Source organism: Bufo bufo, chromosome 2 (assembly GCF_905171765.1).
Source record: "Bufo bufo chromosome 2, aBufBuf1.1, whole genome shotgun sequence".
Taxonomy (NCBI): domain Eukaryota; kingdom Metazoa; phylum Chordata; class Amphibia; order Anura; family Bufonidae; genus Bufo; species Bufo bufo.
The window spans coordinates 395,399,934-395,414,158 of NC_053390.1; the positions used below are offsets into that span (position 1 = coordinate 395,399,934).

Genomic DNA, 14,225 nt, shown 5'->3' on the forward strand with positions numbered 1-14,225 from the left:
CGGATCCGTCTGCATTAATAACTTAGAAAAATTTCTAAGTGCGAAAGTAGCCTGAGCGGATCCGTTCAGACTTTCAATGTAAAGTCAATGGGGGACGGATCCGCTTGAAGATTGAGCCATATGGTGTCATCTTCAAGCGGATCCGTTCCCATTGACTTACATTGTAAGTCTGGACGGAGGCGAGCGGAGCGGAGGCTGAACGCCGCCAGACTGATGCTGTCTGAGCGGATCCGCATCCATTCAGACTGCATCAGGGCTGGACGGAAGCGTTCTGCTCCGCTCATGAGCCCCTTCAAACAGAGCTCACGAGCGGACAGCAGAACGCTAGTGTGAAAGTAGCCTACTGTGTCATGCGAACAACACTCTGCCTCTCCAAATGACACAGGACAAGATGTCAGTTACTTCTCTATTCATTCCTATGAGACTGACATTGAAGCTCTCCTAGGAATACATAGAGAATCTGGCTTCCTTTGGCTTCCTGTCCACACATAAGATGCTGTGTTATTTGGAGAGTCAGAGGGCTGGTCACATGACATAGCTGAGCATCAGAAAGAATGTTATAACTCAACTACAGTATCTGGTAAGAAGATTACCTTCACTACAGATTACATCATGTTACCTTTCTATCAGGACAGAGAATACACATTTTTGTGGGAGTACTTCTTAAATAAATTAGTCCCTGTATGTGCTAAAACAATCAATAACTTGGGTATTTTACCTGTTTGATGCCCAAACACAGTATGTATTGGTGTGTACTGGTGTATTAAGAGATTAGCATCTTCTTGGTCGTAACAGCAGGTGGTAGCAGGGTATATTTTGGGCATGTGGATTATGTGGTCTGCTTTATGCTCCATTTGGAGCCTGGGTGAAAGATGTGGTCAAGACTGAGTTAGTTAGTTAGTTAGTTAGTTAGTTAGTTAGTTAGATCAACGCTTTTAAGTCACGCCATGTCATGTGGTTGGATGGTGTGCAAAGTATGTGTATTTCACTTGTTGAGTGAAATACATTGAAATTAGGTGAGTATCTATTGTTTTTCTGACTGTTAAAAACTGTCTTTATGCTAAAAAGAGATATGAATTAGAGATAAGTGAATTGGATCTATAGAATCAAAATTAGATCAGAATTTTTTTTAAAGAAATTCAAATTCATTAGAATCAGAATTTCATGAGATTCAGCTTGGGAGGGTTTTTCAAGAGTGAGAGAGTTCGAGCAAGATAGACAGAGATTTTCTAGGAATTTAAAGCAATTGTATCCAAATAGAACTTCTTGACCGACTTGGACAAATCGGACCCAAAACTAATTTTAGAAAATTAATTTAACTCTAATATGAATATTAAGCAGGAATCATTTCCAGATGTAACTACCCTAAAAAGAAAAACTGAATGTAACTGCTCTTTGACTGCACATCTATAATTATATCCACATGCTCTCTCCTTTTTGGGAGAGGAACATCATATACGCAAGTGAACGATATGAAAATCATGGGAGTTGGCTTTATTGGTATAAAATCCTGTATTCAGATGGTTCTGATTCTGAATAATTTATTTTACAAAGTGAAAAAGAAAACTAAAAATGAAAAAAGAAAAAGAAAACTAAAAGAGTATTATTTGAGCGGGGTTCTATACTAATGCTTACTTGCTTAGTATACCTTAAGACTGATCACATTGAATGTCCGCGCTTTGTAACCGACAAAATGAGCCTACAATAAAAGAGCGTCAATTTTCTGTAACCATGGCTGAATATAGCTTTCCACACCCATAGGATTCTTTGGTGTCTGTAAACAGGACATATGGACATCATAGAGAAGCGTCCCATGCTTCGCAACCACTACATCCTGCCCAATGTATGTATTGCACAATACTGCAGTGGCATCTTCTAGTGAATCTGATCACTAGGGGCTTCAGAAGCCAGGTCAAGGGGAGCCACATGAACACCAGGAGGGAGCTGAAATTGAAAAGGGTGCAGAGAACCCTGGACATAGCCTTTATATAGATGAGAATTCAGAAGTTTTAAATAAAATCATTCAAGGAAATACATGGTTACTTTGTGCCTGCCTTGGCTTCTCTTTGCATTAGTTAAAGGTAACAGGTAAGCTAGGTTCACATCTGTGGAACTTTTTGATTTATCTGTTTCGGCATGAGGATGGAAAAATAATGGAAGCCCCTGGTTTCTCCATATACCAGACACCAACGCCACCCTATTATTGGGTCCATCTGGTTTCCGTTATGGTATAACTAATTCTGTCAGATAAAATACAGGAGCATGCAGGAGTGTTCTGCCTTGCTTTTTTGCAGAAATCTATAATGGAAGTTCCTGTCAGAACCTCAGCTGCAGATGTTAACCTAGTCTAATAGTGAAATGCAGAAAAAGATCCATTCAGAATTGGGATCTAGTATTTGGTGTGTCGCACAGTGTTTCAGTAGATTATGGGTTTAAATCACACATGGCAACATTAGTGTAGATATTTTGGACCACATTTATTAATACCTGCGTTTTAGACGCCAGTCTTAATAAAACCCCATAGCTGGTGGTGGTTCCGCCAAAGTTATGAAGAGGTGCAGGCCTCTCCATAACTTTGGCGCATCCAGTGCCAGATCTAAATGTAGAACAGCCCACCCCTTCCCTGCCCACGCCACACCCACAATTTTAGACCTGGGGTGAGCGGAGGAAAAGTCACAGATGGCAGCGCAACTAAATGTTGCGCCACCATCTGCCCCTGGAATGCACCTAATTTAGGCGTATTTTTGATTAGTAAATTACCCCCTTTATGTGTGTCCTATGTGTTGTGCGTCATTTTTCTTACACATGCAACATGCATGGGTTAATTGGACTCCTATGAAAACATTTATAGTCTATACAGCTCACATAAAGAATGTAGATTGAAAAACAAAATGCATCCTCTGAAATAATAATTGTTAAAAACCCCAGATATAGACTTACAGTATGCTAAGGGCACTGCATTATTGTTTTTCAATACATTTATATTGTTTAAAAAGCTAAGGGTACTTTCACACTTGCGGCAGAGAGATCCGGCAAGCAGTTCCGTCTTAAAAATGCCTGATCAGTCGAAAAAATGCATTGAAATGCTGGATCCGTCTTTCCGGTGTCATCCGGCAAAACGGATCCGGCATTTATTTTTTTCAGTCTGTGCATGCGCAGACCGGAAGGACGGATCCGGCATTCCGGTATTCTGAATGCCGGATCTGGCACTAATACATTCCAATAGGGAAAATGCCGGATCCGGCATTCAGGCAAGTCTTCAGTTTTTTCCGCCGGAGATAAAACCGTAGCATGCTGCGGTTTTCTCTTTTGCCTGATCAGTCAAAATGACTGAACTGAAGACATCCTGATGCATCCTGAACGGATTACTTTCCATTCAGAATGCATGGGGATAAAACTGATCAGTTCTTTTCCGGTATAGAGCCCCTGTGACGGAGCTCTATGCCGGAAAAGAAAAACGCTAGTGTGAAAGTACCCTTAAGCTACTTTCACACTTGTGGCAGGACGGATCCGACAGGCTGTTCACCATGTCGGATCCGTCCTTCCGCTATTTCGCCGTGCCGCCGGACCGCCGCTCCGTCCCCATTGACTCCAGGGGCCGCCGGACTAAAAAGTCGGACATGCAGGACTTTTTAGTCCGGCGGCTTTCACCGTGCACCGCCGTGCTGCGCCGGAGCTCCGCCCCCGTCCCCATTATAGTCAATGGGGACAGAGCGGCGGTCCAGCGGCACGACGAAATAGCGGACGGACATGGTGAACAGCCTGTCGGATCCGTCCTGCCGCAAGTGTGAAAGTATCCTTACACAGTAGGAAAATAATATACTTTGCTGTGTAGCACGTATTGTTTTGGCAAGAATGGCAGAAGTTAGATATAAAAATGAAGACATTATAACCTAAAACACAATGAACACAAGGTCTCAAACAAATTCAAAGAACTTATTGGCTTGTGAAATATCAGCAAAGCTGCATTATTACAGAGGGAACAAATGAATGCAAGATATAAGATAATAAATAACAGGGCATATAAATAGAAAACAGATGATGTACAGAACAATGTTAAATTAAAACATCAGAAGCATTTTTGGATTCAAGTTTAGTGATAGCCAAGGTGTTAGTGGTGCAGCATCTCTACCTTTAAACTCTTGAAAACAGGACTAGTTTTGTCCTTGAGGACACATTTTTTGATTTTGCCTCTTTGCCTTCCAGAAGTAATAACAATTATATTTTCTTAAAAGTAAACGAGGCTTTGGTATTTTTGTTAGATGAATTTTTATGGGTTTTCCAGAATTTTACAAGATTTGGCCTATCCTCAGGATAGGCCATCTGTTACTGATCTACAGGTGTCAATACAGCAAGCCCCTGACAAGCAGAGGATGGGAGTGGCAGTGGCCCAGATGAGATGTTTTTGTGTCACTATGCCCTACCTCAGGACATTGCTCCCTGGGGTTCGATGCAGTGAAAAAAGGTGAATGGAAGGAACCAGGCAGAGATTGTAGAACAAAGAACATCTTTCTTTGCTGAGTGCAAAAAACAAATAGCAGCACATCCACCAGTAGTTCATACAAAGTGCAATTTCTCATCCAGGATAATGAGGTATAGTGGCTAGCAGAAGATGACAGAAAGAAGTTTTCTAGCTGACAATGTCTCTCTCTGTATTCCCTTCCTTACGGTTTTACTCTGGCACGTGTGGCTATAGGTGTCCACTGTATGATGCAGGCTTCTAGCTATGCCTGTCCTGGACTGTGGTGATGGTGTCTTAATGTGTTTCTCACCACCTTGCAGCGGAGTCTTGACAGCTTGATTGCTTAATCACTGATATACGCCATAGTTCGCAAATGTTCTTTAGACTAGGACCCTGCAGTCTCTCTGGGGTGATGAGCACCTCCTAGATGAGCCGCCTTTGGTCCACATGACCTCGCTTAGTCCATCCTTTGGCAGGAAGTCCAACCCACTCCTACCAGAGGAGAGGAACCATATCAACCACACCTCATCTGCTGGTGAACAAAGTGTATAGGATGACATTGCACTACAAACCATTTACAATGGTAGTACCCAGGGCCGGCTCCAGGTTCATGTGGGCCCTTGGGCGATAAATCCCAGTGGGCCCCCATGAGGCATTTTTTTACATTGACATGTCCCCCTGTGGCTCCTACACGGTATAATGACCCCCAGTGGCCCCTATACAGTATAATGACTACTAGTGGCCCTTCACACAGTATAATGACTACTAGTGGCCCTTCACACAGTATAATGAACCCCCAATCCCCCCCCCCCACTGTATAATGACCACCTGTGGCCCTGCATTCAGAATAATAACCCCCAGTCGCCCCCATTTAGAATAATGACCCCCAGTAGCCCCCACACTGGGGGAACACTGTATGGAGGCGGCTCTGGGGGTGATTATACTGAATGTAGGGTCATTGGTGATCATTATACTAAATGGGGGACACTGGGGGTCATTATACTATGTAAAGGGCCCTCACAGTATAATGACCCCACAGTGACCCTCCATTCAGAATAATGACCCCCAGTCGCCCCCACACTGGGGGTTATACTGTATGGAGGGGGCACAAGGGGTTATTATATTTAATGGGGGCTCTGGTGATCATTATGCTAAATGGAGGGTCAATGGGGATCATTATACTAAATGGGGGGCACTGGGAGTCATTATACTGTGTAAGGGGCCCTCACAGTGTGATGAATGACCCCCCAGTGGCCGCCTCACATACCTATCATTGCAGGGGAGCTGGTGGTCCTGTCATTCACTAACCGCAGCTCCCTGCGCTCCTTCTCTACGGCGGCCCGCTGCAGCAGTGAGCCAGGCCTGGAGGAGAGAAGGAGATGTGCAGTGATGTAGCTAGAACTGACTGGGCCCCACAGCGAAATTTAGTACGCCCCCCTCCCCCCCAATGTGTGTTCACATTACGTTTTTCCTATCGGTTTGATGTATACAAATGTGCAGCACTCCACGTTTTTGTATCCTGCAGAGTCAAGTAAAAAATGCATACGTCAACGTATATGTTTTTTTTACCATGGAACTGTATGGTGAATGGACGCCACTGTACGGCATCAGTCTGAGGCATCTGTTAACGCAGACATTTTTGGTATACATTAAATGGATGAAAAAAATAGGATGTGAACCCAGCCCTAGTGTCAGAATAAGGCTACTTTCACACTTGCGGCAGAGAGATCCGGCAAGCAGTTCCGTCGCCGGAACTGCCTGCCGGATCAGGCAAAATGTATGCTAACTGATGGCATTAGTAAGACTGATCAGGATCCTGATCAGTCTTAAAAATGCCTGATCAGTCGAAAAAATGCATTGAAATGCCGGATCCGTCTTTCCGGTGTGATCCGGCAAAAACGGATCCGGCATTTATTTTTTCACCTTTTTTTCAGTCTGCGCATGCACATACCGGAAGGATGGATCCGGCACTAATACATTCCTATGGGAAAAAATGCCGGATCCGGCATTCAGGCAAGTCTTCAGTTTTTTTAGCCGGAGATAAAATCGTAGCATGCTACGGTTTTCTCTTTTGCCTGATCAGTCAAAACGACTGAACTGAAGACATCCTGATGCAAACTGAACGGATTAATCTCCATTCAGAATGCATGGGGACATACCTGATCAGTTATTTTCCGGTATAGAGCCCCTGTGACGGAACTCTATGCCGGAAAAGAAAAACGCAAGTGTGAAAGTACCCTAACCACCAGTACACAGCGGAGCAGCGTGGCGGAAAGGGGAGGCCGCCATGTACTGACAGAGCGCTACCTGGTCCTGGTGGTCAGGGGTGAGGACTGTGCTTCCCAAGGATCATTTTCTACTGGGAAATACAGTGCACAGTATAATACACTAGAATCTATATAATATAAAGATATTAGCCCTACCCCCGAATAATAATACAATTAGGGGGTCATTTATTATATAGAAATACGTCTATATTAGGCGTATTTCTGACACAGATGTGGCGCAAAGGTCCTTAACACCGCAATCTGTATCTTTTCCCGCTCATGCCAGGTCTAAAAAAAGTGGTGTGGGCAGGGAGGGGATACAGTTATGGCCATGCAGTTATTGGATACCACCGCCATATAGTGATAACACCGCCATATAGTGATAACACCGCCATACAGTGACCGGATAAAAGGGTAGAGGGCACAGTACAGGGAATGACTATGGGCACTGCACAGGGTGTGGTAGGAGGGCACAATGCAGGGTATAAAGGGGCACAGTACGGGGTGGGGGGCACAGTCACATGACCCTGTGACGTTAGAAGGTCCTTATGGTGAATGCGGTTCAGATGCCACCATAATGAGAGGCAGAGGAGTGAGACAGGGGCCCGGGGCCCTGGATGGACAGGAGGGGTGGACACAGCAAGTAGGTGGAAGGGGCTCTGAGGGGGATTCATACAAGTAGTGGCAGGAGGTCTGTGCAGGGCAGCAATAGGAGATCGGAGGGTGGGACAGGAGCTCTGGATACATAAGGGAGGAAAGGAGACCACAGGGGCTCCATGAGGATGAGATAGGACAGAATGGGGGGGGGGGGGGCAGGTGTCATGGAGGAAAACTGCTTAATGAGGCAGTAAAACCACTAAATAGAATGAAGCAGCCAAGACAAGAGCCAGTCACAGTGCAGACTCACTCACAGACTGTGTTCACACTGCTTTGCTCCAACTCCAGCCCTGCGGTCTCTCTCCTCAGGCAGCGTGTGTCCTGTGTAGAGGGGGCGTGTCCTGTGTAGAGGGGGCGTGTCCTGAGTCCCTGCAGCTCAGAGGGCCCACCAAAAGGGTACTGCGTATGTGAAATGACAGCAGTGAGAGCTTCCATCTGTATTGATGGAAGTGCTCATAGCAGCACAGTGGGCCCCCCCAGGAGCATTGGGCCCCGGCACTTGCCCGGGGATGCCGGGTTATGACGCCGGCCCTGGTAGTACCCCAGGTCTGCAGTATTACATCAACATCCTGTATCCCTCAAAAGCTGTAATGCAGTAGCTGTTGCTTTGGAACTGCACAGCTCTGTTCATTGTGTAATGGTTGGAATGGTTACTGCAGTGCTGCTCCCATCAAAGTGGGAGCTACTCTAGAACAGCTAATCAGGGCAGGGATGTGTGTCGGATCACTGATGATCAGATACTGATGGTATATCCTGAGGCTAGGCCATCACTTGAGAAACTCTGGAATGCCCCTTTTGATGCATGCACATTAGCATTTAATTTATATAAATTTTTATTTTGGTAAAAATGCAGAAAAAATCATAAATTATTTTCTAAATTTATGTTACAATGTCTTACGTACATCAGAATACACTAGGACTTCATAAAGTTTTATTTAACCTTTACTATAATCTTTTTGGTATTTTTATATTCCATTTTTCCCCTTAGGCTCTCCCTTTGAATGTCGCAATCATGACTAATTGTAGCATTCATAGGGTTACATGGCAAAGATCAGCGGTTTCTCTGATCTTCTCCATTAGAGCAGGACTGTATCTTTGTGTTGTAGTGTATATTACAGTGTGTATTTCACTCCTGATCACATAGGTACAATCAATAGTATACTGTGCCAGATTCTAGTGTTTGGTGGCAGTGCTATGCAACATTTAACAACCCAATGGATTGTACTGTGTAGTTCCTAAGCCAGTTATAGGTAATATGTGCACCCTCTTGTCATAACCGCTTTAAATAAAATGAAAGAATCCAATTCATAGAGGTCCAGGGTAGATAGGAACCGTCACTGGTGAGACTTTCATCCTCTCTTTCTAAGTCTACACCAGCTTGAAGCTTTATATTTCCCACCTTCTTTAAGTTGGATATACATAACATAATATTGGAACATATATATTGAGCTAAAATAGGAAGTGCATATACTGTAAACTCAAATGAAGAGTCAAAAGTGACACGAAGGTCTTTGTTGACCAAAACTAATATGGAATAATAAAAATGCAGTCCGTGAGGTCATAGGTATTTATATATCATTTATACATACTGTATAGCTTCCATCCATTTAATGACCAGAAGTGCTGTAATGATTTAAAAGGATTATCATACCATCTGAATTAATTCAACATAAGAAAAAAGCCCTGGTTGTGAAAATGGCTTGTTATCCATTTAGTAACATCTGACAGACTTGCTGAGCTACTTCTAAAGCGGGGCCAAGAATGGCTGTAGGTTGCATTCCTAAGAAGGCAGACAGCTATTTCAAGTGAGCACACGCCAACGAGCGGCCAAAATCCCAAAGAATTTCTCACTGTCACTCTTCACAGGCAGAGGGTTACTGAGGGATGCTGAAAAATGACACGCTTGCACACTTCGGAAAAGCTTCTGAGTATTTCATGGAATGTCTTCACTTGTCAGAATGTGTAATCCATATCAAATTTGCATGAAACAAATTCCTAGACAACACAAAGCTAAATCTGTGACACAGACTGCCTCCTGGCACCTGTAGACATACCACTTACTGACTCTAGCAACACTTCATTAATTACACGATGAGTGCACAAAATACAACCAGTGTTATACACATGGCGGCAAATAATAGTCCTGTCTTTTTCATAACTTGGAGCCACCCTTTTAGAATGGAGCAGCAGACAAGCACTTGGCTATCACCAGTAGCCCCAGAGAGCTAAATGCAGTAACAGTACACAACAATGACCACCAATCCATTCCAACCAGGGAGCATTAGGCCCCTGTTCTATTGATTGGTGGGTCCCCAGCTGTCACATCCCCACTGATCAGAGACTTATCTCCTATCCTATGAGTTGACGTAATGTGGCAACACCCTTAACACATGTATGTTTTAAATATACAAATTAGAGCACAACAGGCTGTATGCTACCTTATCATCCCAAAGGAGTTTTCTGGCAGTATATTGATGGCCTGTTCTCAGGATAGGTCATCAATATCTGGTCTACAGCCAACACCCCTGCACCTACACCAACCTGCTGTTCTGCAGTAGCTACGATGCTGGAACTACACAGGGGCGGCTTGGCCATAGACCTTACAGGGAAATATCCCTGTGGGCCGATGCTCAGGGGGGCCGGTCAGTGAAAGTTTTGGGGTATGTATCTTGTACTGCTGGCAGTATTTTGTGATGCACTGTGGTATTTGGTTCTGTTGGGGTGGTATAATGTGCCACAATATGGTATTGCTGGCGCTGCCTTCCATCAATTTGGACCCAATTATAAAATGTGGCCACTTAGTATTTTTTCCAAGGCCACTTTAAGCTCCCAGTCCACCCCTGGAACTACAAAACTTGTTACTGCAGTGCTGCTCCCAATGAAGTGACTTTCTGCGCTGGGGCTACTGCATCTTCTTCACAACAGTTGATCTGCGGGATGCAGAGTACCAGATATGGATGAGGATAGTCCAGGATTATAAAAATACCAGAGAATGCCTTTAAAGACTAATCATCCTTTCAATTTTTCCCATAAATCAATAGAACGAACAGTTATAAGAAACTTTGTAGCATATCTTATTACAGAAATATGGAGCTTTCTCCACTTTGCTTCCTGAACTGACCCCTCATTTTGAAATCAAGACAGGTCTCACAGGTCATTTACTCAATTCTAATACAAAAGTATAAAACACTGCTATTTTTTTTTTTTAGAAATCCAGATTTCTTAAGAATGGGTCATCAATGTGTCCCCTCACCCACAGGGGTTCCAGGAATCAGACTTGCACCAATCAAATATTGATAGCCTTTGCTATGGCTAGGCTTGGAAAACAGCCTAGTATATTTATACACTATATGTTACATAATGTACAAAAAATGCAAATATAACCTAAATATCACCAACAATGTGTTATATGTTTTCTCAAACCATCAATGCAATTCATCATGTTTCTGGTACACTATATGACACCTTTTTGGCAACAGATTAAATACATGACTTAAATGTTCATGGCGTTCCTCCATAGTTTTAATAGGGAAGCAATTAAGTAATGGATGAAATACATGCCAACATACTATATTATATGAATTGTCTGTGGACACACAATTCCCATAGTGCTCCTTTAATTTAACTGGATTTTACTACAAAATAACAATGAAACGTTTCAGCAACAGAGTTCTGACCCCTAGCTGGTGTCCACGACCGCAAAGAAAATATTATGAAACAAGCATAACTTTAAACTGTACAAATCCGCAGGGTAATAATTTGGTCTATAGCAGCTTCTTGACCTCCATATAACAGAAGGTTGTTCATTTATAACATTACATGACTGATATCAACTGGGAAGCTACATTTCTAGTTAAAGCCCTGTACAAACTTAGGGTCCATTCACACGTCCGTGTGTGTTTTGCGGATCCACGGATCCGCAAAACACAGACATCGGCGATGTACGTTCCGCATTTTGCGGACCGCACATCGCCGGCACTTAATAGAAAATGCCTAATCTTGTCCGCAATTGCGGACAAGAATAGGACATGTTCTATATTTTTCGGGATCGGAATTGCGGACCCGTAAGTGCGGATCCACAATTCCGGATCCGGGCAGCACATCGTGCTGCCCCATAGAAATGAATGGGTCCGCAAAATGCGGAACGAAATTGCGGACGTGTGAATGGACCCTTAAACGTATTAAAAGTACATTAATATATGTACTAGAACAAATCAGTATCATACAGGATGTGCCATAATACTGTACCAAGAAGAACAGTAGAATTCCACAGAGTCCCGATTCCACAACTTATTTACTGCCTTGTTAAACATGCATCATACAGTACTACTCAAACTGACCAGTTGGGGTACACTTGTGTGCTCTTTCATTTAAACAGTACAATATAGCCCTTTCAATACAATAGATTAATCTAAAAAAACATCCTACCGGGTCTTCAATCTTATGAGTATTCATCAGATCAGCTAAAAAATCATCCTGGTGACTTTCTCTTCTTATCAGAGGAAATTCATGAAGAAACACGGCTCCTTGGGTATGTTCACTAAATACCTAAAAAATAAAAAATAAATTATGTTCAGAACATTTACACTGAGAAATTTTCTCTGTATGTTTTGTTTAAGGAAAATCATTAACAACAATAGTAATATTAGGACCAACTTTACAACCCTTTTATAGGCATCCATCCCTTTTTCTTGAAAACCTACCAAAATGTATGGTAGCAAAAAATTAGGGGATAGATGGTAGGTAGTATAGCTTCAGGACAATACAAATTTGTTTGTACTTCATAACCATGGAAACACTTAGATCTGCACAGTGGCGGTCTTGACCACCACGCAAACCACACAATTGTGTGTGGCTCCCAGCCTGTCATTCGACCCTCTCCAGGCCCCCTGTCACGCAAGTGAGACAGCGCCATAGCTTGCTTCAGGTTATGTGGCACGGGAGCCAACACCTCCCATCCCCGCCGTTTACTCTCATAGGCCTCAGGACACTCGGTCTAAAGCCTTTGAAGCAGTACAACACCAGAAGAAGTCTCTTTCACCAGGTCTGTAGGCGGTGAGATGAAATCACTTCCTCATTAGAGATGTCGCGAACATAAAATTTTCAGTTCGCGAACGGCGAACGCAAATTTCCTCAAATGTTCGCGAACGGGCGAACCGCCATAGACTTCAATAGGCAGGCGAATTTTAAAACCCACAGGGACTCTTTCTAGCCACAGTAGTGATGGAAAAGTTGTTTCAAGGGGACTAACACCTGGACTGTGGCATGCCGGAGGGGGATCCATGGCAAAACTCCCATGGAAAATTACATAGTTGACGCAGAGTTGGGTTTTAATCCATAAAGGGCATAAATCACCTAACAATCCTAAATTTTTTTGAACAACGTGGTTTAAAACATCCAGTGTGTGTATACGATCAGGTATGATGTTGTATCGATCAGGTAGTATAAGGGTTACGCCCGCTTCACAGACATTGACAGACCAAACTCCCCTTTTAATGCACTGCAAACAGTCCATTTGCCCAACCGCAAACTCCCCATTTGCACAAGGTTGGATTCCAAGCTAGCCATGTCCCGTTGATGTCATTGAAGGTTTCTTCCTCCACCCAGCCACGTACAACACCAGTCTTATCTGCAAGGTATTGTGACACCCTGTAACGGTATGAGTGGTGGCCTGGCCAGTGGCCACAGTACAGTCTGTGGGCCAGACACTCACTGGCTTGCAACTGCGATTATATTTATTACAGAGAAAAAATTTATTGACTTTAGTTTTATCTGCAAGGTATTGTGACACCGTGTAACGGTATGAGTGGTGGCCTGGCCAGTGGCCACAGTACAGTCTGTGGGCCAGACACTCACTGGCTTGCAACTGCGATTATATTTATTACAGAGAAAAAATTAATTGACTTTAGTTTTATCTGCAAGGTATTGTGACACCCTGTATGAATGGTGTGCACACAATACAGTCTGTGAGCCTGCAGCCTCTCACTGTGTGGCAACTGCGATTATATATATATTTTTAAATAATAAATTGACTTTCTTTTATCTGCAAGGTACTGTGACACCCTATATGAATGGTGTGCACACAGTACTGTCTGTGATTGAGCCTGCAGCCTCTCACACACGGGCAGGCAACTGCAATATATATAAATATATATAAAAAAAATAAAAAAAAATAAAAGTGGAACACCTAATCACACGGTCAGAGACATACATTAGCCTCCCCAACAGAACATACCATCATAAAGCTCAAATACCTCCATAGCAGGGTCTAATACCACCATACAGCCCTAAATACCTCCGAGCAGCATCTGATACCAGCATGTAGCCCTAAATACCTTCACAACTTTGCCATATAAACAGGGGAGGACACAGGCAGCAAAGAGCCCCTGAGCAAAGGATGTACCTGCCCCCCCCAAAACCATACATACAAATATAAACATAGTACCTGCCCCCGCCCCAAACCATACATGCAAATATAAACATATATGTGCAAATAAAAAACATCTTGTGAATATGTTTACAATATGTATATACACTGCTCAAAAAAATAAAGGGAACACAAAAATAACACATCCTAGATCTGAGTTAATTAAATATTCTTCTGAAATACTTTGTTCTTTACATAGTTGAATGTGCTGACAACAAAATCACACACACAAAAAAAAATGGAAATCAAATTTTTCAACCCATGGAGGTCTGGATTTGGAGTCACACTCAAAATTAAAGTGGAAAAACACACTACAGGCTGATCCAACTTTGATGTAATGTCCTTAAAACAAGTCAAAATGAGGCTCAGTAGTGTGTGTGGCCTCCACGTGTCTGTATGACCTCCCTACAAC

At 43.2% G+C, this 14,225-nt stretch overlaps 1 protein-coding gene across 2 annotated transcripts in view; it reads right to left on the minus strand.

Moving 5' to 3' along the window:
• ADAMTSL1 (ADAMTS like 1) overlaps positions 1-14,225 on the minus strand; it is a 1,022,249-nt gene that overhangs the window by 768,977 nt on the left and 239,047 nt on the right. For both annotated transcript variants that reach the window (XM_040417238.1, XM_040417239.1), the window contains exon 2: positions 11,815-11,934. In XM_040417238.1, the coding sequence (XP_040273172.1) occupies positions 11,815-11,934 (120 nt within the window). The remainder of the gene's footprint in view (positions 1-11,814; positions 11,935-14,225) is intronic.